At 40.5% G+C, this 27859-nt stretch overlaps 1 protein-coding gene across 4 annotated transcripts in view; it reads left to right on the top strand.

The window, feature by feature from the left end:
• LOC125463577 (transmembrane channel-like protein 6) overlaps positions 1 to 27859 on the top strand; it is a 100935-nt gene that overhangs the window by 44546 nt on the left and 28530 nt on the right. For all 4 annotated transcript variants that reach the window (XM_059653680.1, XM_059653681.1, XM_059653683.1 and 1 more), the window contains exons 3-12: positions 21 to 173; positions 4269 to 4414; positions 6936 to 7046; positions 8407 to 8562; positions 12821 to 12923; positions 19655 to 19745; positions 20180 to 20431; positions 23174 to 23346; positions 25761 to 25905; positions 26988 to 27143. In XM_059653680.1, the coding sequence (XP_059509663.1) occupies positions 118 to 173; positions 4269 to 4414; positions 6936 to 7046; positions 8407 to 8562; positions 12821 to 12923; positions 19655 to 19745; positions 20180 to 20431; positions 23174 to 23346; positions 25761 to 25905; positions 26988 to 27143 (1389 nt within the window). In that variant the 5' untranslated portion in view covers positions 21 to 117. The remainder of the gene's footprint in view (positions 1 to 20; positions 174 to 4268; positions 4415 to 6935; positions 7047 to 8406; positions 8563 to 12820; positions 12924 to 19654; positions 19746 to 20179; positions 20432 to 23173; positions 23347 to 25760; positions 25906 to 26987; positions 27144 to 27859) is intronic.

Raw genomic sequence — 27859 nt, forward strand, 5'->3', positions numbered from 1 at the left:
TTTAATTTTTTTTCCATTAGGTGACAAAACAGCTATGATGTGGTTCAATGAGAGAGGTGACTGAGCAACCATTAAAGTTGTCCAAACTGAGAATCCTTAAAGGTTTATTTGAACACCATGGCACATAGTATAGACTTTCATATAGATACAGTTGGTGCTATTCCAGTGTTTAGGTGAGTAATTTTATGTTTGTGGAGAGTTACTTCCTGCTTCTATAAGAAATTGTTTCTGCTCTCCCTCCCTTTCTTCCAAAGAGTCCGTTTTAGATACGCCAATGATTTCAAATAGGATTATCATTCCAGATCAGTGTCCAACTATAAAAAATGATATGGATCAAACTGCACTCTTCAAAGAGATCATTATTGATCTTATAGGCCAGACATTTAAGTGGTTTTATGGACTGAATGCTTTGTGGCTTAGATTTATTCAAGGTAGCTGCATTACACTGCAAATAGATGTTCTACGGAGAAAAGTGATATGGAATTGTAATGGCTGCTTTAACTCTGTGTTGAAATTTTATTTATTTTTATTAAGGACTAGAGTGAATGTTTCTTCCTGAAGTATCTGGTGAACTGAAAGTCTTTAATAAACATTCCCTTCATTGTTTCAGAATTTGATTCTTGTGTGTCTGCCCTAATCCCCAGGCCCCAAACCTGGGCTAGGCAATAAATTTAGATTTTAGTTATGAGTGAGGTACTGTCCTAGAGGATGAGAAATTGCCCATATTTTATTTCCATTCTTGAACTCCTTCCCTGTATAAATATGCACATTCTCATTTTATTGATATTAATGTCATCAGTGTCTCACAGTTCTTTCAGCTCAAAAGCAAGCAAGTGTTATTTCGCCTTTGTCAATTCTTCTCGTTTTGATTTGGTATTACATTTTGGTAACAGTGAAATGACCTATTCTCCCTACCTACTGCTTGAATAAAAGGGGAGGTGAACCATTGGGGAACTTTTCTATAAGACATTGGGATATTTTTGCCAATTATGGATTTTTGGCTTCATTTGGTTTAAGAGTGGATTATTTTAAGAAAGTTGCCACCCTTATAATTATTTCTGCAACTGTGTGCTGAGAAAACAGCTCTGATTCTTTCATCTCTACATGAAGTGCATAGTGAGCTAAGCGGTGCACAACTGCTGATAAGTGGTGGTATTACAGAAATGATTAATGTGCACCAATAGGCTGGAAATTTAAACCAGATACTTATAACACAAACAAGTCTAGCGCAAGCATCAGCGGTGACAATTGGCATCCTTTTTGTGGTAATGTTGCAAATTTCCTGGCTGTTTTACAGCTGAATTATCAGTTCCTAACAGACTGACCTCTTGGAGGTAAGTTTTTATTTCAGAAGACCTTGTGGACAGAACAACTGATAAAGAAACAACTTTTTGGCACACCAGTGAAAAATATATTTATGTATCCAGCTGCCAGAAGCAGCTACATGACAAAATTCCTTGAAGCAACATCAATGTATTTCTGAGAAATATAGTAACTGGCCAGAATTGGACAGATACACCATACCCCTTTCCTAAATGTAAGATCTGCAAGTAATTCCATTCACGGGAGCTCCATCTGACTGGTTTTCCTGTTAGTCATTTCCTAAATAGTTATCTTCTTTAGCTTGGTGAAGAGCTAATGCCTTTTTCCTAGAGTGAGGGAGTCCAAAACTCAAGGGCATAGGCTTAAGGTGAGAGGGGAAAGATTTAAAACGACCTCAAGGGTAATGTTTTCACACAGAGGGTGCTGTGCGTGTATGGAATGAGTGGCCAAAAGGCATTGGGTACATGAACAGGAAGGGTTTAGAGGTATACGGACCACATTATGGCAAACGGGACTGGATCAGTTTAGGATATCAGGCCAGCACAGGGCGGTTGGACCGAAGGGCCTGTTTCCATGCAAATAGTGTCAGAGAGCTGTAGACCACGAAAACACATTCTTCGGTCCAACTCGTCCATGCTGACCAGGTATCCTAAAGATATCTAGTCCCGTTTGCCAGCATTTGGCCCATATCCCTCTAAACCCTTCCTGTTCATATACCCATCCAGATGCCTTTTAAAATGTTATAATTGTACCAGCCTCCACCACTTCTTCTGGCAGCTCATTTCATCCATGCACCACCTTCTGTGTGAAAAAGGTGCCCCATAGGTCCCTTTTAAAACTTTCCCCTCTGGCCTTACACCTACTAGTTTTGGACTCCCCCCACCTTGGGGAAAAGACCCTATCTATTCATCCTATCCATGCCCCTCATGATTTTATAAACCTCTATAAGGTCACTCCTCAGCCTCAGATGCTCCAAGGAAAATAGCCGCAGCCTATTCGGCTTCTCCCTGTAGCTTAAACCTCTAACCCTGGCTACATCCTTGTAAATCTTGTCTGAACCTTTTCAAGTTTCACAACATCCTCACTATAGCAGGGAGACCAGAATTGTATGCGGTATTCTATGGTGGCCTAACCAACGTCCCATGCAGCTGCAACCTGACTTCCTGACTCCTGTACTCTATGCACTGACCAATAAAGGTAAGCGTAGCAAATGCTGCCTTCATTGACCGATCTACCTAGGACTCCACTTTCAAGGAACTGTGAACCTGCACTCCAAGGTCTTGTTGTTCAGTAACACTCCCCAGCACTTCACCATTAAATGGATAAGTCCTGCCCTGACTTGCCTTCCCAAAATGCAGCAACTCACATTTATCTAAATGAAACTCCATCTGCCACTCCTTGGCCCATTAGTCCATCTGATCAAGGTCCCATTGTACTCTCAGGTAACCTGCTTCATTGTCCAGTACTCCTCTAATTTTGGTGTCATCTACAAACTTCCTAACCATACTTCCTATGTTCACATCCAGATCATTTATGTAAGCGATGAAAAAACAGTGGGACCAACACCAATCCTCGCGGCACACAGCTGGTCACAGGCCTCCAGTCTGAAAAGCAAACCCTCACCACCATCCTCTGTCTTCTACCTGCGAGCCAGTTCTGCATCCAAATGGCTAGTTCACCCTATGTTCCGTGTGATCTAACCTTGCTAACCAGCCTACCATAAGGAACCTTGTAGAGTGCCATACCAAAGACCACATAGATAACATCCACCACTCTGCCCTCCATCAATCCTCTTTGTTCCTTCTTCAAAAAACTCAATTAAGTTAGTGAGACATGATTTCCCATGCACAAAGCCATGTTTACTATCCCTAATCAGCCCTTGCATTTCCAAATACATGTAAACTCTGTCTCTCAGGATTCCAACCAACAACTTGCCCACCACTAATGTCATGCTCACAGGACTAGAGTTCCCTGGCTTTTCCTTATCACCTTGCCTTAAATAGTGGCACCGCATTAGTCAATCTCCAGTCTTCTAGCCGTCTTCACTTGTGCTAATGATGATTCAAATATCTCTGTATGGGGCCCTGCAATCTCTTCCCCTGCTTCACACAGAGTTCTAGGGTACACCTGATCAGGTATAATAGGAAGTGCAGATGCTGGAGAATCCGAGATAACGAAGTGTGGAGCTGGATAAACACAGCCAGCCATCCTAAGATGCTGCTTGGCCTGCTGTGTTCATCCAGTTCCACACTTTGTTACACCTGATCAGGTCCACAGGATTTATTTACTTTTGTGTTTTAAGACATTTAGCACCTCCTCTCTAATATGGGCATTTTTTAAGATATCACTATTTATTTCCCCATGTTCTCAATCTTTCATACCCTTCTCCACTGATGCAAAATACTAATTTAGTATCTCCTGCAGTTCCACACGTAGGTGACCTTGCTGATCTTTGAGGGGCCCTATTCTCTCCCTAGTTGTCCTTTAGTCCTTAATGTATTTGTAGAATCCCTTTGGATTTTCCCTAACCCTAGTTGCCAAAACCAACTCCTGATCCATTTTTGCCCTCCTGATTTCTACTTCCCACCGCCTCTAAACTCGATGACTTTAACAACTTAATGTTTCTGTAAATCCATGAATGTGTTGGCAAATTAGCCCATTAAGAGAGTGCCTCGTTTGCTCAATATTTGTTTTATGAAACCACGTGGGGCACAACAGAACTCCATGGCATAAATCATAAATCAATAAATATGTCTCGCAGTCATCCAAGTCATAATATCCTAGATTACTTTAAAGTTAAATCTCACTTCTGTTTGAGTTGGTAATTGATTTTAGCTTTGGCTACAAGAAGCCAGCTGCTACTTAAGAAGATATCACGAAACATTTTTATTGTTTTGAGAATCCATTAGGAGTGGCACTTCCAATGAAAATGGTTTCTATTCCAGTGACTATGATCCTGCCTCTCCTGATTCTTGCTTTGAAGAAGACATGGTCCACGATTCCTTTGCCCATCTTATCTCTGAGCAGAGTGCCCTAGAATCTGAACCATCAGTGATGATTGAGATGGAAGATCTGCCTGGTGCAGGGATAGGTAACGAGGTTTAGAGCATTTCTGTATTGTCCATGTGTTATAAGTTAATAATTTCCTCTACTTTTGTGCATGTTTACAACCTAGTTATTGTAATCAGAATTACAGTTGATAGCCAGTGTTTTTAATAAATGTATTTCTTTTATGTAGACATTTTTTTTCCTCAGTTAAGGACTTGAATTTGCATAGCATCTTCAGTAGGAGTGTGAAATGTATGCAGCAGAGTGGTATAATTATCCCAAGTTAATTACTGAGCCGAATAGTTAGCAAGATTTAAGGTGATGTTACTAGAAGTCCTGGTTAACGATGTGGATTTTAAGGACGGTGTCAAAGGAGGAGTGTGGGATGGAATGGCAGAGAGGATTCTGCGTGTAATTGCAAAAGCAAAAGCTCAAAAGACTGATGTTGTTGACCCGGGTTCAACAGAGGGACATACAAAATGTCAGAGCCTGAGGAACTGTGAGGACTTGGAGAGTTGGAGGCTACAGCAGGTTTCATAGGTAGGAAAAAGACCAGATCATGAAATGGCTTGAAAGTGAGGATGAAAATGGTACGTCTGAGGTATTTGGGCTGAAAGCAAATGCAAGACAGCCATGACAAAAAGTGATGGATGTGCCTGAACCAGTTGAAGAGTTTTGAATGCTTTTGACGTAGAAAGAAACCCAATCATGAGAATGTTGGAATAGGCAAGGTTTGAGCTGAGAATGGATTTCGGGTGTAGATAGGCTATTGCGATGTATATTAGGAGCAAGAGAATAGGGAAAGGGTAGGTCTACTTACGGATAAAGGAGAGAATGTGTGTGTGGAACCAGATTAAGTAGATGGGGTCCTTAAAGAGTACTTTGCTTTGATATTCAGTAAGCAGAAGGACATGGACAATGGTAAGATTCAGGAGGGTTGTGTTGATATTCTAGGTCACGTCAGAATTAAAAAGGAGGTAGTGTTCTATATGTTGTAAAATATGAAGATAGGTCTGTCCCCAGGATCTGATGGGATGTATTCTAGGATACTGAGAGAGGCTATGGAGGAGATTGCTGGGGCCTGAACAGAGATCTTAGTATCCTCTTAAGCCACAGGCAAGGTCCAGAAAATTGGAGAATAGCCAGTGTTGCCCTTTTGTTCAAGAAGGGGAAAAGAGATGCTCCAAAAATTACAGGCCAGTGAGTCTTATATCCGCAGTAAGTGACCTATTTATTAGGGACACGGTTCACTCAAATTTGAAATGGAGTGAGCTTATTGGGGTAGTCAGCATGGCTTTGTGCAGAGGAGGATTTGTCTCACAAATTTGAATGAGTTTTTTGAGGAAGTGGTGTCGATAATTGTTGAGGGTAAAACAATGGATGTTGTCTGTGCGGACTTTTCTAAAACATTTGACAAGGTCTCCCATTGGTAGGCTTGTCCAGAAGATTAGTCACATGAGATTGATGGTGAATTGGTAAATTGAATACAAATTTGGCTTGAACATATGAGACAGGATAGTTGTAGAGGGTGATTTTATGACAGTAGGTCTATGAACAATGATGTCCCAATGATGGTCTGATCAGTAATTTTGCAGACAACCTGAAAATTAGTGAAATTAAGGCTAATGAGGAAGGGTATCAAAGGATACAACAGGATAAAGATCAGCTGGAAATGTGAGTGATTAAAAGGCAAGTGTGAAGTGATGCATTTGTAAGAGGCGAAAGCTAGAGGAAGTATAATGTAAAGAGGGATCTTGGCATGCAAGTCCCTAGCTGCTTGTAATTGGCAACACACATGAATAAGATGGTATAGAAGGCATATGACATCCTTACTTCCATTGTTTGGGGCATTGAGTATAAAAGTTGGCAAGTCATGTGTAGCTGTACAGGAATTAAGGCAGTCTACGTTTGGAGTATTGTGTGTAGTTCTAGTCACCACACTATAGAAAGGATGTGGAGGTTTTGAAGAGTGTGCAAAGGTGGTTCACCAGAAAGTTGGCTGGATTGGAATATATCAGTTATAAGGAGAGGTTGGATAAATTTGAATTATTTTCACTCAAGCTTCAGAGGCTGGAGGACGATCTGATAGAAGTATATAAAATTACGAGAGACACAGATCAGGCAGTTAGTCTTTTTCCCAAGGTGGAAATGTCAAATCTGAGGGTTTAAGGTGAGCAGGGGGAAAAGTATAAAAGGAGGTTGGCGAGGAAACTTTGTTACACAGTGGGTGATAGATGCCTGGAACAGGCTGCCAGTGGAGGTGGTAGAAGCAGATACAATAGCCACGTTTAAGAGACATTTAGACAGACACGTGAATGGACAGGGAATAAAGGGATCTGGACCATGTGCAGGCAGATAGGATTTTGTTAGATTGACATCATGGTGGATTGAATGGACTGTTCCTCTGCTGCACTCCTCTGTTTTCCATGACATGGGTAATGAAGGTGCATGTAGGCAATATTTGTGATGGAGGGGATATGAGGTTGAAAGTTACAGAATAAAATGAAATAAACTTTAGTTATGTCGGCTGCCACAAATGATTTGTATGTTCTGATTTGGTTCAGAAAATGTAGGTTATTTCGGATCGGCCCTTCATGCACAATCCAAGCCCAATGATGACTGCTATGATCCTGCTACTTTGAAAGTGCTCTCCTTCATGCCCAGCAGAACTATAGGTGATTTCTAAATCTTTGATTATTCTAGTTTATTTGCATGGATTATATTTTCTATCACTTTGCATACACACCCTCAACAACAATTGTATAGGAGACTAATAAAATATGAAGCAAAGCACACACAATATACAATACCTCACCATCACATCACTGATGTAAATAAAATGAGATTAGGACATTGACCTATTAGTTTATTTTATTAGAAGTACTTTTTGTTTCCAAGCTATTTTTGTGGTAATAATGCTTCACAAGTTTGATTTCTGGGGCTAGGTTATCACATTGAGCTTGGGAACTACAACTTGGGCCATTTTATGACTTGATAAATGAAGGTTGTTGCCACTACCCATACTTGCCATTTTTTGTTTCCTGGGGATGCGGCTTGGGCAGGGTTTGGCTTTTCTGGCTCCCAAGGTTTTTCCCGAGTCATGACGTGGGAAGTTGAGAAATAGTGCCAGTATACAGCAGAAAGTGTTTTTTTTTCTGAGGGTGATAGATAGTTACAACAGGGCTGAGAAAGTTTTCTCTCAAACCCACTTGGTATTTCCACCGATTATGAGGAATGAATTTGCTTTCCTGAAAAGTCACGACATGAGAGAGAAAGGGGAGATCTATATGCTACAGAATTTATCCATGCCCCATTTAATAGGGGAGCAGTGGCAACATGGTAATGTCACTGGATTAATAATTGAGAACCTCAAGCTAATACACTCGGACATGAGTTTGCACCCTATCATAGCAGATGGTGAAATTAACAGTCCGTAATAATCTGGAATTAAAAGGCTAGTCTCATTGGATCATATAATTGTTAACAATTTCCATAAAACCCCATCTGATTCACTAATATCCTTCAGGGAGGGAAATCTGCCAACCTTACCTGGTCTGACCTACATGTGACTCTGGTCACACAGCGATGTTGTTGATACTTAACTGCCCTCTGGGCAATTAGGGTTGGTCAATAAATGTTGACTAGCCAGCGATGTTTACATGCCATGAATAAATTTTAAAAGAGTATCAGAAATCTGTTTCGGGGGTCATAGGGTTATATTGCTGGAAAATGTCTTCGGGACCCGTGTTCAAGTAAAGAGCATGGCTTCATTTATGGAGTTCTTGTGACACTGTGGTATTGTCCCTGTCTCTGTACTAGGAAGCCCAGGTTCAAGTTCCATATGTTCAAGAGATGTGACATAATATTTCTGCACAGGTTGATGAGAAAATGTCCCATAATAGTTCTTTCTCATCAGAGCAAGAAAAGGGTATATGAACCATTAGCCCCGAGAGAATTAAAATAAATGTGATTTTAAAAGGTAATGTTCCTAATTTGCAAAATCATTGAAACCATCAAAACAATGACCCATTACAGGTCGTTCCAGAGGCGCAATTATCTCCGAGTACTATAATCGCACTTTAAGATTAAGACGACAAAGGGCTCGGCCTGCTCTGAAGGATATGCCTCGATCGATGAGACCGAGTATACGGGATGTAGCTGCATTGGATGAGAATTGTGAAGAAGAATTAGGCAAGTACAAGAGCAGGAGTGAAGTTATATGGAGATTAGAGAAGAAGTATTAACTTGACTGATTGGGTGTGTTAGTTTTGTTAGTCTGTTTCTTTTGTGATGTAAATTGTGCCTCGTTGTGAAATCATAACTTGGAAAACTTCATCAATAATTAAGAACATTATAACCAGAAGCAGGAGCAGGCCACTCAGCCCCTCACTCCTGCTCTGCCATTGGAATAGATCATAGTTACTCTGACCTTGGCCTCAACTTCACTATCCTGTCCGTTTACCACAAAAACTGATTTGCTGTCTAACCTGAAAATCTCTGTCTGACTGAATATATTCAGTGACGTAACCAGCCAAGCTCTCTGGTGTTGGATTCATCTGCATCGGGGAGTAGAATCTCCTCCTCGTCCCTATTCTAAATAGGTAACCCCTTTTCTGAAGCTGTGCTCCTGCGAGGATGGTCACTGCTCATCATCACCAAACCTGTCAACCCCTCTCAAATCTTGCTTCAAGAGTGCACCCCTTCATGCTGCCCAACACTGTGTACAGGTCAGACCTGCTCAACCTTACCTAATAAGACAACACTTCCATCCCAGGAATTTGTGACCATTCTCTGAACTGCTTCCACTGTGAATATTGTCTCTGCTTGGAATGTAGAGACTTAAAATTATACTGTACTCATTAAGGCCTTCTGCAGTTGTAGCATGACTTGTCTCTTTTTGTACTCTATCGCCTTCATAATAAAAGTTACCATTCAGTTTCTTTTTAATGGCTTGCAGTACCTGCCCACTACTCTTTCTGACTCATGTGAGAACCCCAAATCTGTCTGAACCACAGCATTTCATAGTTTCTCTGCATCTAAGCATTGTCTTGCTTTTCATTCAAATTGAATAGCTGTACAATTACCAATGTCATACTCCATCTGTGATTTTTTTATTGCCATATCACTTAAACTATCCGCTTCCCTTTGCAGGCTCCTTTTTTTTTGCATTCTTCTTGGAATTTCTTTTCCACCAACTTGTAATGTCTGCAAATTTATGTTCAATCTAGCCAATCTCTTCATCTCCATCCAAAATATAGATTACAAATAGTTGAGATCCAGCACTAATCCCTGTGGCATTCCACAAGTTGCTATTTGTCAAACTGACCATGATCCCCTTCGCAACAATTTTTACAGAAATTGTTTTAAGTTCCTCCTATCTTTTATGTTCCTTATTCAACTGATTTTAAAACGTTTTTCATATTTTCTACCATGAAGACATAAAAAAATTTGTTCAATGTTTCATTTCCCGATTTCCTCAAACTTATTTCTGATATATTTGTGGAAGCCCTTGCTGTTTGCCTTCATTACATTTTGCCCTAGTTTACACTGATCTCTTGATAGCTAATCTAGCATTCACACAACTCAAACACAGACCTTCCTACGCACAGACATACACACACAGATGTACCCAAACCCTTTGCCTTGTGTAGCAATCTCTTCTGTGACATTATATTGAATGTCTTTTGGAAAAAAAAATAATGACATCTATGGAACCCATCCTTGCCATTGCACTCTCAAAAAGTTCCAATAAAATTATCAAATGCTATTTCACTTCTGCAAACTTAGTTAGCTTTGCTTGATTTTATTCTGATTTTCTGAACATCCTGGAACAACTACTTGGTCCTTGAATCCCTACAGTGTGGAAGCAGGCTATACATCCTATCAAGTCCACACCGATTCTCTGAAGGGCATCCTATCCTCTTACCTTATTGCTGCAAGCCTGCATTTCCTGTGGCTAACCCTTCTGGCCTGCGCAGGCCAGATACCGTGGACAACTTAGCATGGTCAACCCAACTACTTTTCACTACCTTTGTGACTGTGGGAGGAGGCCAGAGCCCTTGGAGGAAACCCACATAGACGCGGGGAGAATGTGCAAACTCCATACAGTTGCTCGAGGCTGGAATTGAACCAGCGTCCCTGTGCTGTAAGGCAGCAGTGCTAACCACTGAGCCACCATACAACTGCTTGTTGATTTACAGATTTCTGAAACTTACCATTGGCGCAGATATCCGGCAACTGTTCCTTTGCAAGTTTTAAACATTTGTGTTTCCAATTTGCTGAGATCTTTGACAAATCTAAGGAATTTTGAAGAGGTACAACCAATGCATTCCGTTCAACTGTAGTTACTCCCTTCAAGACTTGGGAATATAGGCTGTTAACTCCAGGGGGACTTGTCAGTCGTTAGCCTCATTAGTGTGCCTATTTTTCTGTAGTGATAATTGTTTTAAGTTCTTCCCGTTCTTTCTATTCCTTACCCACCTGATTAAAAAAATTTTTAAAACCTCAGTAGTGTTTTCTACCGTGAAAACAGATAAAATATTTGTTCACTGATTTTTGTTTCCATTTTTTAAATTCCTCAATCTTGGAGAGGCGATGGCCTAGTGGTAATATTGCTGGACTGTTAATCCAGAGACTCGGATAACATTCTGGGGACCTGAGTTCGGATCCTGCCATGGTAGATGGTGGAATTTGAATTCAGTAGAAAATATCTGGAGTTAAGAATCCAATAATGACCATGAATCCATTATGGATTGTCAGAAAAACCCATCTGGTTCACCAGTGTTCTTCAGGGAAGGACACTGCCATCCTTACCTGGTCTGGCCTACGTGTGACTCCAGACCCTCTCAAATGTGGTTGCCTCTAGGCAATTAGGTGTGGGCAATAAATGCTGCCTAGCCAGCAATGCTGTCATCCCATTAATGAATAAAAAGGAACTTTTTTATCTCAAATTTCGCGGCCTGAAGGAAGAGAAATGCCTTGATTTGCTATGGTGTTCTCTAAAGAGACACTCCGTTCAAAGTTTATGCAAGAAAGGGGAGTAGATGAAAAAGTAGACATTATCAGGAAAATGTAGGCACTGGGAGTACCTTCTTTGGTTTCACCGTCCTTTAAACAATAACTTTCCAAGCTAGTATCAGGTCTGTTCATTGTAAAAGACCAAAGCAGTCATATGATCTTTGATAATGGGAACTGCAGATGCTGGAGAATCCAAGATAATAAAATGTGAGGCTGGATGAACACAGCAGGCCCAGCTTTTGTGCTCTTGAGATGCTGCTGGGCCTGCTGTGTTCATCCAGCCTCACATTTTATTATATGATCTTTGAACTGTCATCCTGCTACACTTACTGTCCAGTAGGCGTCCTTATTTATGAAAGTTAACAAAGTTATCCTTTAAATTCCACTTGGCTCAATTTGCCAAGCTAGATCTAAAATCTTTGAGTGTGCCAAATTTCTAGAAGAGTTGAAAAATTTTACCCCAATAATGCATGCCTCCTGTTTTAGTTTGAATTATTTTATTCAGGATTTGTACCCATGCACTCTGGTTTTAAAACCAAAGAAATTTCCTGTTTTGTAAAGTTGCCATTGGCATCTGTGACAATTGAGTGAAAGAATGCTTAGGGATTGTTTATGTTCATAGTTGTCTTGGTTTAAAAAAATATCAAAGGTGTTCAGAGAATTTCCCCATTGTTCCCTATACTTAAAACAAAGCACAGTGATAGCTTTAGTCAAACTGATCTGAGAAAAGTTGCAGTCTTTTCCCTAGGATGGGAGATTTCAAGACTAGGGGACATGAGAGCAGAGAGATTTAATGAGTGGTTTACGAGTGGAATGAAATTCCTGAGGAGGTGATGGATGTGGCCACAGTAACAACATTTAAAAGACGCTTAGATAAATATAGGAAACGTTTGGAGGGATATGTACCAAGAGCAGGCAGGTGGGACCAGTTTGGTTTGGGATTGTTGTCGATCTGGCTGGATGAAACGGTCTGTTTTTGTGCTGTATGACTCTATACCTTTTCCATAGAATCCATTGAATCCCTACAGATGTGAAAACAGGCCCTTTGGGTCAGTCCACACTGACCCTCAGAGCATCCCTCCCAGACCCATTTCCCAAACCCACCTAATCTACACATTCCTCAACACTACGGGCAATTTAGCATGGCTAGTTCACCTAGCCTGCACAACTTTGGACCATGAAAGGAAACCCACACAGTCACGGGGAGAATGTGCAAACTCCACACGGACAGTTGCTTGAGGGGTAAATCGAACCCAAGCCTCTGGCACTGTGAGGCAGCAGTGTTAACCAATGAGCAACCCAGTGGAAAATGCGTTGGTTTTGTTTTGGAGTTTCCTGACCTTCCTGGTCTGGATTTGTGTGTATTGGTAGCTGTTTTGTTGTTACAAAAGGCCAGAGGAATGGATGTCTTATGTTTGATTTTGCATTTCAGAAAAGAAGAAGCTGTTGACTGAATTGCAGCAACTGACCGGGAGTGAATGCACTAGGATGTTACGGACTATGCCGCTGAACCTCTCTGTGAAAAGGGAACTCAGGTCAGACATACAATGTGGATAATTTGATAAGCAGTCGTAAAGTTGTGTAATTTGTCATGCCCCTCTTTTGTTTGTGATGCTATGCAGACTCATTACAAGGCTATAGTGAATACAGTGAGGGGTGGAGTTGTCATTAAGACTATCAAGTGGCACTCTTGGTCAGCGGTAACCTACTCAGTGATAATGGGAACTGCAGATGCTGGAGAATCCAAGATGATGAAATGTGAGGCTGGATGAACACAGCAGGCCCAGCAGCATCCCAGAAGCACAAAAGCTGACGTTTCAGGCCTAGACCCTTCTTCAGAGAGGGGGATAGGGTGAGGGTTCTGGAATAAATAGGGAGAGGGGGGAGGCGGACCGAAGATGGAGGGAAAAGAAGATAGGTGGAGAGGAGAGTATAGGTGGGGAGGTAGAGAGGGGATAGGTCAGTCCAGGGAAGACGGACAGTTCAAGGAGCTGGGATGAGGTTAGTAGCCATCTCCTACCTACTAACTTCATCCCACCTCCTTGACCTGTCCGTCTTCCCTGGACTGACCTATCCCCTCCCTACCTCCCCACCTATACTCTCCTCTCCACCTATCTTCTTTTCTCTCCATCTTCGGTCCGCCTCCCCCTCTCTCCCTATTTATTCCAGAACCCTCACCCCATCCTTCTCTCTGATGAAGGGTCTAGGCCCGAAACGTCAGCTTTTGTGCTCCTGAGATGCTGCTTGGCCTGCTGTGTTCATCCAGCCTCACATTTCAGTAACCTACTCAGTTTGGGTTCTGTCAAGGCCACTCAGCTCCTGACCTCATTACAGCCTTGGTCCAAACATAGACAGGCAAACTGAATTTGAGGTCAAGTGAGAGTGTCCTTGACATGAAGGCAGTATTTGACCAAGTTTGATGTCAGGGTGGGCTGATGAAACTGGACTAAACAGGATTTGGCAGAGGCGGGTGAACATTCTCTGATTAGCATCGCATGTGGCAACAACGAAACTGGTTGCGGTTGACAAAAGTAATTATTTTCCAAACCAGGAAATCACTGCCGGAGTTTCTCAGGTTCATGTTCTCAGCCCTACCATCTTTAGGTACTTCATCAATGATCTTCCCTTCACTGAGCGGTCAGACATGAGGGCAGCAGGAGCACGGGAGCACCACCAGCTGCAAGGTGTCCTCCAAACCAAACAATACACTACTTTGTGCTGTGTGTTGCTGTTCCTTCAGTGTTGCTTCATCAAAGTCTTAGAACTAACAGCTTTATGGATGTAACTACATCCCATAGACCGCAGTGTTTCAAAGGTAGTTCGCCATCACTTTGAAGGTCACTTTGGGTAATAGATGCTCAGCAACATCACCTGAATAATTAAGAAAACAAGCACAAAAGGCCATTTGGCCCAGATCTTTACAAGAACATTTCACCTAATGCCTCCCTCCTGTGTTACATCCCTAGCCCGTCTACTACTACAACCATAGTACTGCAGGTTTTCTCTTCTACGTTCTCGTGCATTGTATTCCAGATCATGATTATCAGCTGCGTGCACACTTTTTTCATCATGGCATCACTGTAACTGAACAATGCTATCACTAAAACTTTGTCTCAGTTTTGTTTGGCCACTGCTTTAAATTTAGTGGATGTGTGTTTTTCATGTAAATGAAAAGTGTGCAATCTGGATTCCTTCACTAATCATACTTGGAGGTAAACATGTATAGATATTGGGTGCAAATTGGAGAAGGGATTGTTTATACTTGAATAGTGGTGAGTGATTCAGTTTAAATTTCAAGTGACTTCATCAATTCTCGGTGGCGTCACATTTAAGACTCAGGAAAACCCAGTAACACAAATAGTAATATAAATCTGAAGTAATATATATCTGCACTGGAATCCACTTGAAATTGTGCTCAGTGAAACAGCTGGCCTTTTCTAAAAGAAAGTAGATTTAGAAGAAGTGGATCTTAGCTGATAATTTAAGATTAATAATTAATAATTAGCAGTGAAGTTAAGAGAGGAAAATATATTCATAAGTTACTTTACAAAGATTTAGCTTAAAGTTTATATTTGTTCATTATTTTATCACCTCAGGATGATAGATATTCCAAGCCCCCCTGCACATGTATAACTGTATTATGTCACACGTTCCTTGTAAGTTTAAGAAATCCATTTGATAATTTACGCTTATATCAAAGCGTATCGTGAAGCTGTTTAACTTAATAACATTTAGCGAGGCATTCATTTATGTTTCTTAAGGGTCTTCACTTTGATATTCTTTCTGATATTCTATCTGCATATTACTGTATATTGGTACAAGTCGCCGCCTTGAACAATGTTAATACGTTGTTTGGTATGTCTTTGCATATTGAGCATTGATAACAGCATGATCATGTAATGTAAGGGTATAACAGTAGCATCCTGTTCTCATTGGACTTAGACATTCAAGTCTCTTTCATTGTGCCTTTCCGGGCTTTTCAAAAGACCACGGAAACATTTGTAAGATGAACCGAAGTATGAATCGTCGTCTGCTTTTTCTTTAACTGTAATGAACGTACAGAGCAACAGTAATGCCCAATCTCACTTTCAACGATCTTGGCACACCAATACAAAACAACGAATAGTTATATTAGAGATAATGGGAACTGCAGATGCTGGAGAATTCCAAGATAATAAAATGTGAGGCTAGATGAACACAGCAGGCCAAGCAGCATCTCAGGAGCACAAAAGCTGACGTTTCGGGCCTAGACCCTGAATAGTTATATTACATCACTTAAAAGAAAATTATCCTACATTCCAAACATCTATGTTTGGTTTAATCTTTCCCTCTTACTGGGCTGCCTGTGCATGGAGCTCCTCTTGTTTTGAGCTCATTTACTCAAACTTGGAGAGCATAGCCTAGACCAGCCTGATTCTTTGGCGGTCTTCCAATCCAATGAAATCATTAAAAAAAGGCCTCAATTCTCTCAAGTGGTGACGACAAAGGACTGATGTCTGAAGCTTAAATAAAGTTACCAGAAAGGAGCTGTGATTTCTTCTCGGGTATCTTCTCAGAAGTATGCTCTAAAAGCCAAAGCGGGGCTAGATGCTGTGAAATGTAAGGGAATTTTCATGAATTTTATTTACCACGGTTATTACATCTGTGTCCTAGTGAGAAAATGCACTGCTCTAAGTCCTAAAGACAAATAACCTTGGGTTTTGCAGAGTTAACTGGGCAGAGGCAGAGCTGAGACAGTGTCAGTTTCCTTTTGCCTAGTCTTGCTTTTATCAGCCAGTAAAAACATTTCTGAGATGCAGTGAGGTTTATGCTTGGTTAGAATATGGTTGACCAAAATACCAGGCTTCCTCTCAAAAGGAAATGGCCTGTTAGTTTTGAAATTTTGCCCATCATCACCTGTACATCTTTGGAAGATGATGCAAGAAAATCAGGGGAGCAAAAATTTTAAGAAACAGTGGATAGAAGTTGATGTGTTTCAGTCAGGTAAGTAAGATAGGATTTGAGTCCTTTCCTCTTCTGTTCAGTGCCACTGACCTTGCATTAGCCATTCAATAAAAGGCTGAATGCAATTTTACATTGCATTTACAGATTTAAGAAATAGTAATTCCTCCAGGGTTTAATTTAATGGACAAACTGAGCTATTTTTTAAAGAAGCTTCTGCACAAATCATGAGTTTATATATAAGTGCAAAAAATTAACATTAAAATTTAACAATGTGACTTGGCATAAATTACGATTTAGTTTACAAACTCTAGTACATCGTCTGCTTTCACAAAAGACACATCGTACTGGAAGTCAGTGTTTGCTTTAGGATAATTTCATAATCAATGTTATATAGTCACTTACTGATGAGTCCTAATCTGTTCTGACAAAAAGTCTGCTTGATTTAAAACACTGTTCTCGGTTACTCTGCACGGGTGCTGCCTGAACTACTGATGTTCTTTCCAGCTTTTATTGTTTTTGTTGTTATATCACCACTGTCGAGTTGAGTTTATTAGGAAACTTTCAAGTATTTAGAGGAATACCTTCTGCAGTATTAGTTTTATCTTGCAGACAAGTTATTTGCTTTGTGGGCAATTTGAAAGCACGTGTAGGCTTAAACTGTCAAGAAATTACCAGGTGAAAAATTGTCACGGGGAAATCTGAGGTGAGTTTAGAGAAGTTGTGGTGGAGCTGCCGTGCCGAAAATACTATTTTCGAACACACACCTGCATTGACTTGTCATCAAGTTCCTGTAAATGCAGCCCACAATTGAGTGACATGTCTCTCGTTTTGTCCATATCAACAGTCCCGTGTAGATGTTTGTGTTCAAATTGGCTTCTGGCATTTAAACACTATCTTATTAAGCAGTGTCTGTCCACTTTAAAATAGTTATGTTTGTTTTTAAATCCCTCCATGGCACTTACTGCCCTTGACCTGTTCACAGACATAGATCAGAACAAAATCATCTAAACCTCATTTCTTTTTAATAGAATGCTTTCATCTTCAACACCTCTCAATTTCTGTCATTTCCTCTGAGATGTCTATACTGTTCCAGTTTTGGCCAGTTGAGCAACATGTTTTAACCAAGATAACAAAGTGTGAAGCTGGGTGAACACAGCAGGCCAAGCAGCATCTCAGGAGTTTTAACCACTCCACCAATGATGACCTTGCTTTCACCTGCTTGGGTCCTGAGCTTTGGAATTCCTTCTACTTTTTTTAAAATTCCTTTTCAGACACGTTTTTCACCATCTGACCACTATAGCTCATGTTCAAATTTTTTTTGATATGCTCCCTATGAGGCATGTTTGGATGCTTTCCTGTGCTCACAGGGCAGCTTTAGAAGGGCCTAGACCCAAAACGTCAGCTTCCCTGCTTCTCTGATGCTGCTTGGCCTGCTGTGTTCATCCAGCTCTACACCTTGTTATCTCTTTCATTTATCAGATGAATTTTCACTGTTGCACTATTAGTTCAGTCAGGTAAATTTTAATAAAAGACTCAGCAATCTTTCTACCTCAGAACCAAGCATCACATTAAGGATTTGCTAAGCAAATAGGATTCACATGGGTTTATAAGAACTGAATTTTTAATACTTTCACAGAATGCAAAAATCAACATTTTGTGTCTGCACAGCAGTCTTGACTTTAATATGTGTTCAAGCCCAGTTCAGCTAGATGAAGATGAAAGCATTCTTTTAAAAAAAGTAGGTTTAGATGATTTTGTTCTGACCTATGCCTGCAGACTGACGATGAAAAATTCCTAAATTGTCATTTGTAGAGATTCTTTCAGAAGTTACACTTTTCATGGGCAAGATCACAGTCGGTGCTATATTGCAGAGTTCATAATTATTACTGTCATGGGAAGTGGCAACATGGACGGTTCATCGGGAGTGCTTAGACATGAAAGCACATTTTGGGAATGGAGTAAAAATAACATTGCAATGCAGCTCAGAGCAAATTGTGTGAACTCTGATCATAGAGTATTCCGTATCACAGACAGCAGGGACAAATATTCAGTGTTAAGTATGGTGCCAGTCAAGAGGGCTACTTTACCCTGGATAGTGGTGAGGAGCTTGATGCTGGTGCTGCACTCATCCAGGATACCCAATGACTTGGCATGATGGATGAAGGTAGAAAAGCAGGTGGGTGGTAGCAGGCACTAAATTGGCAGAAGGCTATGAGGGTTCATCGTGGAATGAGTAGAAGGAATTGGGTTGCATGGCTTTGTGTGTGGGGAATGAGGGGCTTGTGAGGGCTGGTGGAATGATTTTCATTCCTTATCTTTTGGAGTGGTAAGAAGTACACCTTTTGGATCCAGTTCTGGAGCAACATGGAGAAAAGGTACCTTTTGAGATTGTGAAAAGGCATTATTATGTGTAAAATATGCACAAGTCTATTAGGACTGTCGAAGTTTTCAGGAATTTGTCCAAAAAAAGAAGCGGAACTAAATGAACAATGCTAGCTTTTTCAGAGTACCTGTTCATGTAAAACCACTGCAGGATTTGTGCTGCAAACAATGTAGTATGCTTATTAATAGACAATTTCAGATGTATGTTGAATTAAAGTATTTGTTGACAGAGATGTTAAGGACATGAGTGAAGTGTTTGTTTATATAAAAGATTAGCTGTAGCAATTTCAATATATTTGGGTTTTTAAATAAATAAATGTGCTTTTTCAATAGTGACAGCATAATAGAATGATAGCTTAATTATCTGTCAGAATACCTCTTAGATTAATGCCTGTGGTAGATAGATAATCAATGAATTGGCACGGGAAGGGAAAAGGATTTCGGGCGGTGGAAATGAGATGGCATCAGAGCAATGAAAGGACACGGAAATGATTGGGATCACGTGGGGAACGAGAGGACTTGAGAGATGGGTAAATTGAAATAGGGCAATGAGGGTAGTGCATATATTCGTTTATGGGGGTATGCTGGCAGGATGTTTATGTACAGGGGCATGGGTTGGCATGAATGTGGCATTGGAAAGGTAAAGATGTCTCCTTTATCATTCAGCTGTTTTAAACACATGACCTCCATTCTCCAAAAGTAATATTGGAGAATACATCAGGTCCGAGTGTAACTTGAAAGTTTCCCGTGTTGAAGTGTAGAAATCAAAGTAAGTTATTGAAACAGGAAGTTGCTTGCAGTGAACTGGTATCTTGATTGTGCTTTCAGTGGTGCGAAATACCCAAAGAGGATTTACATGAGGTTTAAAGAACTGTGGGGATTGAACAATTTAACTTCTTTTTGAGGGGCTTTAATTCCTCTAATGACTGTGTTCTTACAGGCGTATGACATCGAACTGTAAAGATCACAGAAGTGTTCCACTTGATGAGAATTTATCATGTTGGAGTCACACAAAATACAGTATGATCATCGTAAGTATCTGAAAATTCATTTACCTAAAGAAACTAAAATTCAACAAACATTTTTTTAAAAATAGTTATTCCTCATAAATAATTAAGCCTATGGTCAGTAATTGGCTGTTTCTATCCAACTTTTCTTGTCTCCCTTAAGAAAGCTTAAATTTTGTAGTCACGCAAAATAATATTTGCATTTTTTTTAAGGTAAAATGATTTTAGAATGTAGCACATTTGAAACTGCAGCTGTGGAAATATTACTTCCTCAAAGTTTTAAAGGTTTCCTAAATGTTGTTTCTAAAGATATGCATGTGAAATATTTCATTATTTCTGAGAGTTCTGCCAATATTATCTTCAGATCAACCTTGTAAATCAAAGAAATGTCTTTTCACCAGTGAAATGGCTTGTTCTGTCCACAAAGTGTTTCACCCCATTTTTCTTTTTCTCCTTAGGCTGTCAGGCAATGCTGGTATGGATTTCTTTCATTTTTGTACACATTTCACCTAAGGCAGATTGCCCTGAAACAGATCAGTGGCCGCTTTGGAACAGGGGTACTTTCATATTTCAACTTCCTCAAGATGTTGCTGATATTCAATGCTTTCCATCTTGTCATGAACATCTTCTTCATTGTCATTCCCCAAGCTACTCACCCACCTGAAGTCCCAGAAGGGCAATTCCTTGGCCTGGAGCTCTTGACTGGCATTGTAAGTAAAACACAAGCAGCGATTCTTAACTGTTTTTGAGGCTTTGCTCTAGTGCTGTTAAAAGATTCCACGGATCACCATTCCCTCACTCCTCCCGAAACACACACAGCCTCGTGAATCACCCCCTGGGAAAGCGTGCATGTTTATTCCTACATTGTAACATTTCCAGTGTGGGAATCTACAAACACAGGGTGTCCAGACTTTTTCTCAGCTGAGCAGCCGCAGGCTGTACCAGCTCTAGGCACAATGGTGGGTACGGAGAGGAGGTGCTCCAGTTCAGAGGCTCTGCCAGGAGATCCCTGGACCCAGTGGATCATGTCTGCTTAGAGCATAAGGAGTGAATATTGTACCCACCCAAAGTGCTCTTCAAATGAAGGAAATATTTTTACCAGCAGGTGTTGGGTGGGCCTAGGGGTGTTTGTGTACCAATATGATGCAGTGGAGGCAGCCAAGTGAAACTTCATCATTGATGTGTCTGGAGTGAAACTGATGCAGAGGGGCTGATTTTATTTGCCTGTGTTAAAATGGGGTCACAATGGAAAATAATTTGGAACACATTGGTATATAAATGAGCCGAGAAGTTGTGAGTGCCTTCAAATTTGTACCATAAATACTTTGTGATTTACAAGCCTTGTAGAACCTTTTTAGAGAAATTAACAACTTAACTGTTGGAGACAGTTAACTTTATTCTGGACACCTTGTGTATTATTGCTTCAACTCATCCTTTCAAGTGAATGGGTTTGAAAATGTGTACTTTTGTGATTAGTTATTCGGCACCTTTTGTAGCTTGTTGTCTGTTTACAGCTGATTCACGCGTTAGCAATTAGGCATTCTGGCATTATTCCAAAATCCAGAAAATTCTAAAATACAGAAATGCCTTGGCCTTGAGCCACCTGGCTTGGAGAGGAAGTAATGCTGCTTTTAATGCCTTCCGTGGTGAAGAATTTTAAAAAGATCCAAATTTTTCATTGTGTCAATTTGCTGACTGAGAGCTTCTCCAGTGGATATATTTAGTACAAACGTACACATTTAAAAACGTTTATGTTAAAGTAAATGTTTAACTGAAAACAAATTAGGAATAAGGCCATGCTAACTCCAAGCTCACTTTATGCTTGCTCATTTGGATTGGACTAATATTCCAGAGCCATATTCTCAATTTTGAAATTAGATAATCCTTCTTCGTAGCAGCCATTCAGCCAACAGTGGCAGGAGGCACAGCAATGAAATAGCGATTATAAATAGAGACCTAAGTGACTACCTAACTGATACATGGCCATAAATCCATCGACACAAGTCTGTCTCCAACAGCCCTATACTCACCCCACGCAGTACTAACTGAAAAAACAATGCTCAGATGAAATCTATCCATCTGTCTGAAAAACATGTGGCCATGAATATAAATCATTGAGACCAAAGTATCTACTTAAAAAGTGTGACATGTGCAAAACTCCCTGCCTCCTTTTGATATTGAATTATTTTTGCATTGTTCTGGTGGAAATCTTTGGTATTTTAATATCTTACAATGATCTTTGCTGGATTAATTATGAGTTTGCAGGGCAGAGACATGCCAGCCTTCACTTAGCAAAGGGCAACAGTCTGGTTCTTGCATTGCTCCTTCCAGCTGATCGCTGAGTGATAATGGCAGAAACTAGGAGCAGACTGTCTGCCAGCTTTCTTAATTGAGGAAATGGTGTGTAGCATAAAACGTCTAGGAAAGATGAGAGAAATTGTGTTGAACAAAACTTGCTTTATAATGACGTGTGAATAAATAACTTTGCGCATTTATATTTTCATTATTAGACTTAAGTTATCTACCATGATACAATGTTGCAAAAAGAACAAGTTTTAAAAAGTAAACTTTAAATTTCTTATGATATGCTTGTCTTAATAAAAAAAAGTTAGTGAATAGAGTTGAAGATACTTATGTGAAGTAATTCATTCATGGATGTGCAAATGAGCAGGCAAGATGAAAAAGTATAAGTTACCTGAGATTTCTGCATTCCTGCATTTAAGCAAAAGCCTTGCTTTGATTGGGAATGTAGTACGACTTAAATTAATGCAAGGGAAGGGAAAGAATTTATTTGGATTTAAAGTTTTGTTCTAGGGTGGTCAGACTATGGAAATCTCACAGTTTATCTGTAACAAAATCTGATCCTGGTGATAACTAGGTACACCTAGTGATAAAGTATAGATTTGAGATTATAGATCTCCTTGAGAGCATTCCAGATCTTTAGTTGAGCTATCATGAGGAGAGGAGAAAATTGCTGAAGCAAACAAAATGTTTATAATGGTGGAGGGGAAGAAAAGCAGAGGTCAAGCTGATCACCATCCCCACGTCATCCTTGTGTGAGAACAAATTATCTTATTAACTTTTCAAAGGAATAAACGTGGTGCAGGTGAGATAATGAAATCAAATGCGAAGAATATGTATTTAAAAGTAAATGATAACATTTGAAGTATTTTGATGGTCACTTTTTGTTTAATCAAGCTGCTAATGAACCCAGTCTAGGGGTCTAGCACATTCAGCTACCACTAACTTTTGAACATGACAGATGTTTGACGAAATAAAGTGGCTTTGAAGAAACAAAACATTAGATGATGAATGTAGAAATCAGCCTTCACGTAGTTTTAAACAGTTCAAGGCAAGCATCTGTACATTGCTGCAAAAGAAAAACAAACTGAGTGAGCATGTTCAAAATGTCATGATCCTAACTGTTTAAATTGCTTTATTTTCTTTTTCAGGGATACTTCACAGACACAGTTCTATACTACGGATATTATACAAATACCACTTGGAGTTTCTTGCGCAGAGGATACAATAATAGTGCTCCTTTTGTATCGTATAATATGCCAATAGCATATATTTACACAATTGGAGGGTCTTTCTTCATCACCTGCATAATCCTGGTCCATTGGTAAAATACCTTTCTTTGCTTATGTTACCAAGTTCCAAAACTCTGTCCAGTCACTTCTTACTTTTCTCATTTCATGGGAGGTGATGGTTATGCTAACTTGAATTGCTTTCTAATATAAGTAGGTAGGAATTGGCAGGCAGTATCTGGTGGGTGCCATAGTGATTGGAACAGGGACCCCAGCTATTCACAAAATGTATCGATGATTTGGATGAGGAAATGAAACGTAACATCTCACAGTTTGTAGATGATACCACATTGGGTGGCGAGGATGAACTGTGACGAAGATGCAGAGATCCTTTCGCATAGTCTCGGCAGGTTGGGTGAATCAATGGCAGATGCAGTATAATTTGGATAAATGTGAGTTTATTCACTTCAGAAGCACAAACAAGAAGGCAGATTAGTACCTGAATGGCTGCAAATTAGGAGAGGGGAGTGTGCAGCATGACCTGGGTGTCCTTGTGCACCAATCACTGAAGGTAAGCATGCAGGTGCAGCAGGAAGTAAAGAAGGCAAATGGTATGTTGGCCTCCATTGCGAGAGGTTTTGAGTACAGCAGCAGGACCTTGGTGAGGCCACACCTGGAATATTGTGTGTAGTTTTGGCATCCTTTTCTGAGGAAGGATGCTCTTGCTCTTGAGGGAGTGCAGCACAGGTTTACCAGGCTGATTCCGGGGATGGTGGGACTGACATACGTGGAGAGATTGATTAGGTTAGGATTGTTTTTGCTGGAGTTTAGACGAATGAGGGGGGATCTCGTAGAGACTTAAAATTCTAACAGGACTAGACAGGGTTGATGTAGGGAGGATATTCCTAATGGTGGGTGTCTGCAGAACCAGGGGTCACAGTATGAGGATGTGGGGTGGACCATTTAGGACAGAGATGAGGAGATGTTTCTTCACCCAGAGACTGGTGAGCCTTTGGATTTCATTATCACAGGAAGTAGTTGATGTCAAAACAAAGAATGTGTTCAAGAGGCAGCTAGATATAGCACTTGGGATGAATGGGATCAAAGGTTATGGGGGGAAAGCAGGATTAGGCTATTAATTTGGACAATCTGCCATAATCATGAAGAATGGTAGAGCAGGCTGGAAGGGCCAAATGGCCTCTTCCTGCTTCAGCTTCTATGTTTCTATGTTTACACGGTTAGCTTCCTGAATTCGGCCATAAACAAAATTGTGTGTGCGTTGGTAATCTGAAATACGGCAGAAGATTCTGAATACACTCAGCAGGGTCGGGCAACATCCATGGTGAGAGAGAGCTTGGAGCTCATGCATCGTGTTAATGAGCTTTCATCAAACTGATTTTGATCAGTTGGCCTATAAGCTGGGCAATACAGTACCACAGCAGTTAGCACTGCTGCCTCACAGCGCCATGAACGCAGGTTCAATTCTAATATCGGGTGACTGTCTGTGTGGAGTTTGCACGTTCTCCCTCTGTGGGGGTTTCCTCTGGTTTCTTCCCGCAGTCCAAAATTATGCAGGTTAGGTGGATTGACCATAGTAAATTGCTCTGTACTGTCCAGGGATTTGAGTAAGCTAGGTGGATTAGCCAAGATAAATAAAGGGTTACAGGGATAGAATGGGGGAGTTTTGGGGGGGGGAGATGTTCTTCAGAGGGTCGCTGCAGATTCATTAGGCCAATTGGCCTCTATCTGCACTGTAGGGGTTCTGTGTTCTTTACAGTTTATTTTAGAATAGGAATCATAACTTTTGCCTTCACCTTAAAATCTACACATTAACGGGCACTGGTAATGCTGTGCTTTTTCAAGAATATCTGAGGCACTCGGAAAATAATTGTCTTTGTGCTCCTTGAAGCCCGAGCCATTGTTTATGGCAAGTCTAACCAAAATGTTGTAGTCCAGTTTCATCATTATATATGAATGGTGTTGGGTAAAAATTGAGAGAAATTATTGTTTTTCATTTGTAGCATTGTGAGTGAATGTATAGCCAAGGAACGGTCTAGAATAGATCCCCTTGTTAATAATTAGGCCGGTGACCATGAGAGTGGGAGTGATTTAAACCTACTGTAACATTTTATCCCCTATATCAGTGTCAGTTCTGTGTTGCAGTTTCCCAAATAGAAACTTAGTAGAAACTGTGTACGGGAAAGGAAGATAAAAAATATTAAACAATCCCGTGACACTGAACGACAAAACAGCAATTCCATTTGCAAGATGGCAAGAGAAATATTTGGACTTGATGGTGTTGAGGGCAGAATAAGCAACTTTGAGAGTTTTGACTCCGATATGGATTCCAGCAGTGGCTGTGAATTTTGAATGGATTTTTGAATTTGTGTAGGTGAGTTTAAAGCTCACTGAGCAAGAAAAAAAATATAAAGCCTCTTTTACAAAGTGCAGAATGGGTTACACAATTTTCAGAAGCTATTAAAACAACTCGAGAATTTTTACCTTTCAGCCTGTCCAAAGCTTTTGGAGAGAGTTACAGAGTGGGCAGCACCTATGGGAATCTGGTGACAAAAGTGTTCTGCTCTTGGGATTTTAAAGTGACCCAGAAACAGTCAGTTGAGTCAAATTATGAGAACATCAGCACCCAGTTAAAGGTAAGTTGTGTCTCATCGCTAAATGTTGCATCATGTAACTAAATTGGATGTTCACACATCTATCAGTGTGAATAGTTTGGTATGCTTGACTTTCAGCAAGGCAGTCACACGTTTAAGCCTCACATCCATCTGTTACTGTTGATTATATACTCTTAGTTTGTGAAACAGGAAAGAGTTTCAACAATTTTTGGTATATTCTGCTAGCAAGAAGGTGCAAAAACAATGGAAGGCATTGGGGGAGGGTCAGCTATCTGGTACCGGAGACCATCCTGCAATAATGATGTAAAACGATTAACTCTTGATCCAGCTTCCTGGCAGATTTTCTAAACGGGCCTTCGGAGAATTAATGGAACCATTCCTTTTAAATCTGTAATGGGCAATGCAATTAAAATACCCAATTTTCCACCATGACTGGCACTCAGTGCTGATTTGATTTATTTGTATACAATTATTCAGGATGATTTTGATTTTACTGTCAGACACTTGATCTCCTCCCTGACAAATCACCATTCCTCCAACATGTTACCCTCTATCTGCTGCCTCCTCACAATGTCTTGCTGTTGGAGGTTGGAAAGAACAACGCAATCAAAAGAAATCATAATTTTATGTTTAAAAGTTGCAAGAATAGCGCTTAGCAGAGAATTGGGGCAGAGGTTTGGAGAGTTAGGGTGAAATGGTGGGGGTGGATTGGGTTAGAACCCTGCACTATGTAGGAAGAAGTCACTCAGCAGTGATACCTTTTCTTGAATTGGCGAATAAGCAAACAGAGGGCAGGCTGTACCTTGAGAGATTCAGTTAAAGAATGTCATAGACATACATTTATATTCCTGTTATAAGATAAAAAAGTGTGGAGTTGGAGGAACACAGCAGGCCAGGCAGCATCAGAGGAACAGGAAAGTTGAAGTTTCATTTTATGAAGAAGGGTCCCGACTTGAAACGTCAGCTTCCCCTGCTTCTCTGATGTTGCCTGGCCTGTTGTGTTCCACCAGCTCCACACTGTGTTATCTCTGAGTCCAATATCTGCAGTTCTTGCTATCTCAGTGATTTATCTCTATATTCCGGTTACTGTTTTTCTCAATTAGGAGTCTCTTACTGAGCACAAATTCCGTGCTAGTCACTCCAGTATTGCTCAATGGTTGCTGAATCTAACAGTTCATATTCTGGGCTGGATGCTGTCCTTGGGGAGTGTTGTTGGATGTGCTGTTGGAATTCATTACTACTCAGAAAGAATGCTGAAGGTGGGTTTTGTCTTTATATCTTGTGCTTCTGTCAATCGGTGAGTACTTACAAATGTGCAGTCATGATCATTTAAATGTTGAGTTGCGATAAGAATCATAGACTCAATATGGTGCAGAAAGAAGCCACTTGGCCCATCAAATCTGCACTGACCATCTGAACAGCATCCTAACTAGACCGGCCCCCCATACCCTTTCCCTGTCTCTTTGCATTCCCCATGACTAATCCACATGATCTGCACATCCCTAGACACTACGGTGAATTTAGCTTGGCCAATCCACCTAGCCTGCACATCTTTGAATTGTGGGAGGAAACTGGAGCACACAGAGGAAACCCCCACAGACACAGGGAGACAGTCACCTGAGGCTGGAATTGAACCCAGGTCCCTGGCACTGTGAGCCAGCAGTGCTAACCCCTGAGCCACCCTGCTGCGCTAAGCTAATTTATCTGTTTAGTGGAAATTTTTAAGATTGGCTTTGGTATTGATTTTCATAAGCTGTAATCAGCAACCAAGCAATGTGAAAATTATGACTTTCACATTCAGAATTGTTTGATCTCTGATGCTAACGTCAAAATAGTTCTGTGCCCCAGTCATTTATGCTTCTGTGCAAGCTACATTTTATTCTAAATTTCCTCAGTGGAATTTTGTACAGAAGTGAAGGTTTCATAGCAAGCGAGTAAAAATTTCATCTTATATTGGAGACTATCATTGAGCATG

This window comes from Stegostoma tigrinum, chromosome 22 (genome assembly GCF_030684315.1).
Source record: "Stegostoma tigrinum isolate sSteTig4 chromosome 22, sSteTig4.hap1, whole genome shotgun sequence".
NCBI classification, from domain to species: domain Eukaryota; kingdom Metazoa; phylum Chordata; class Chondrichthyes; order Orectolobiformes; family Stegostomatidae; genus Stegostoma; species Stegostoma tigrinum.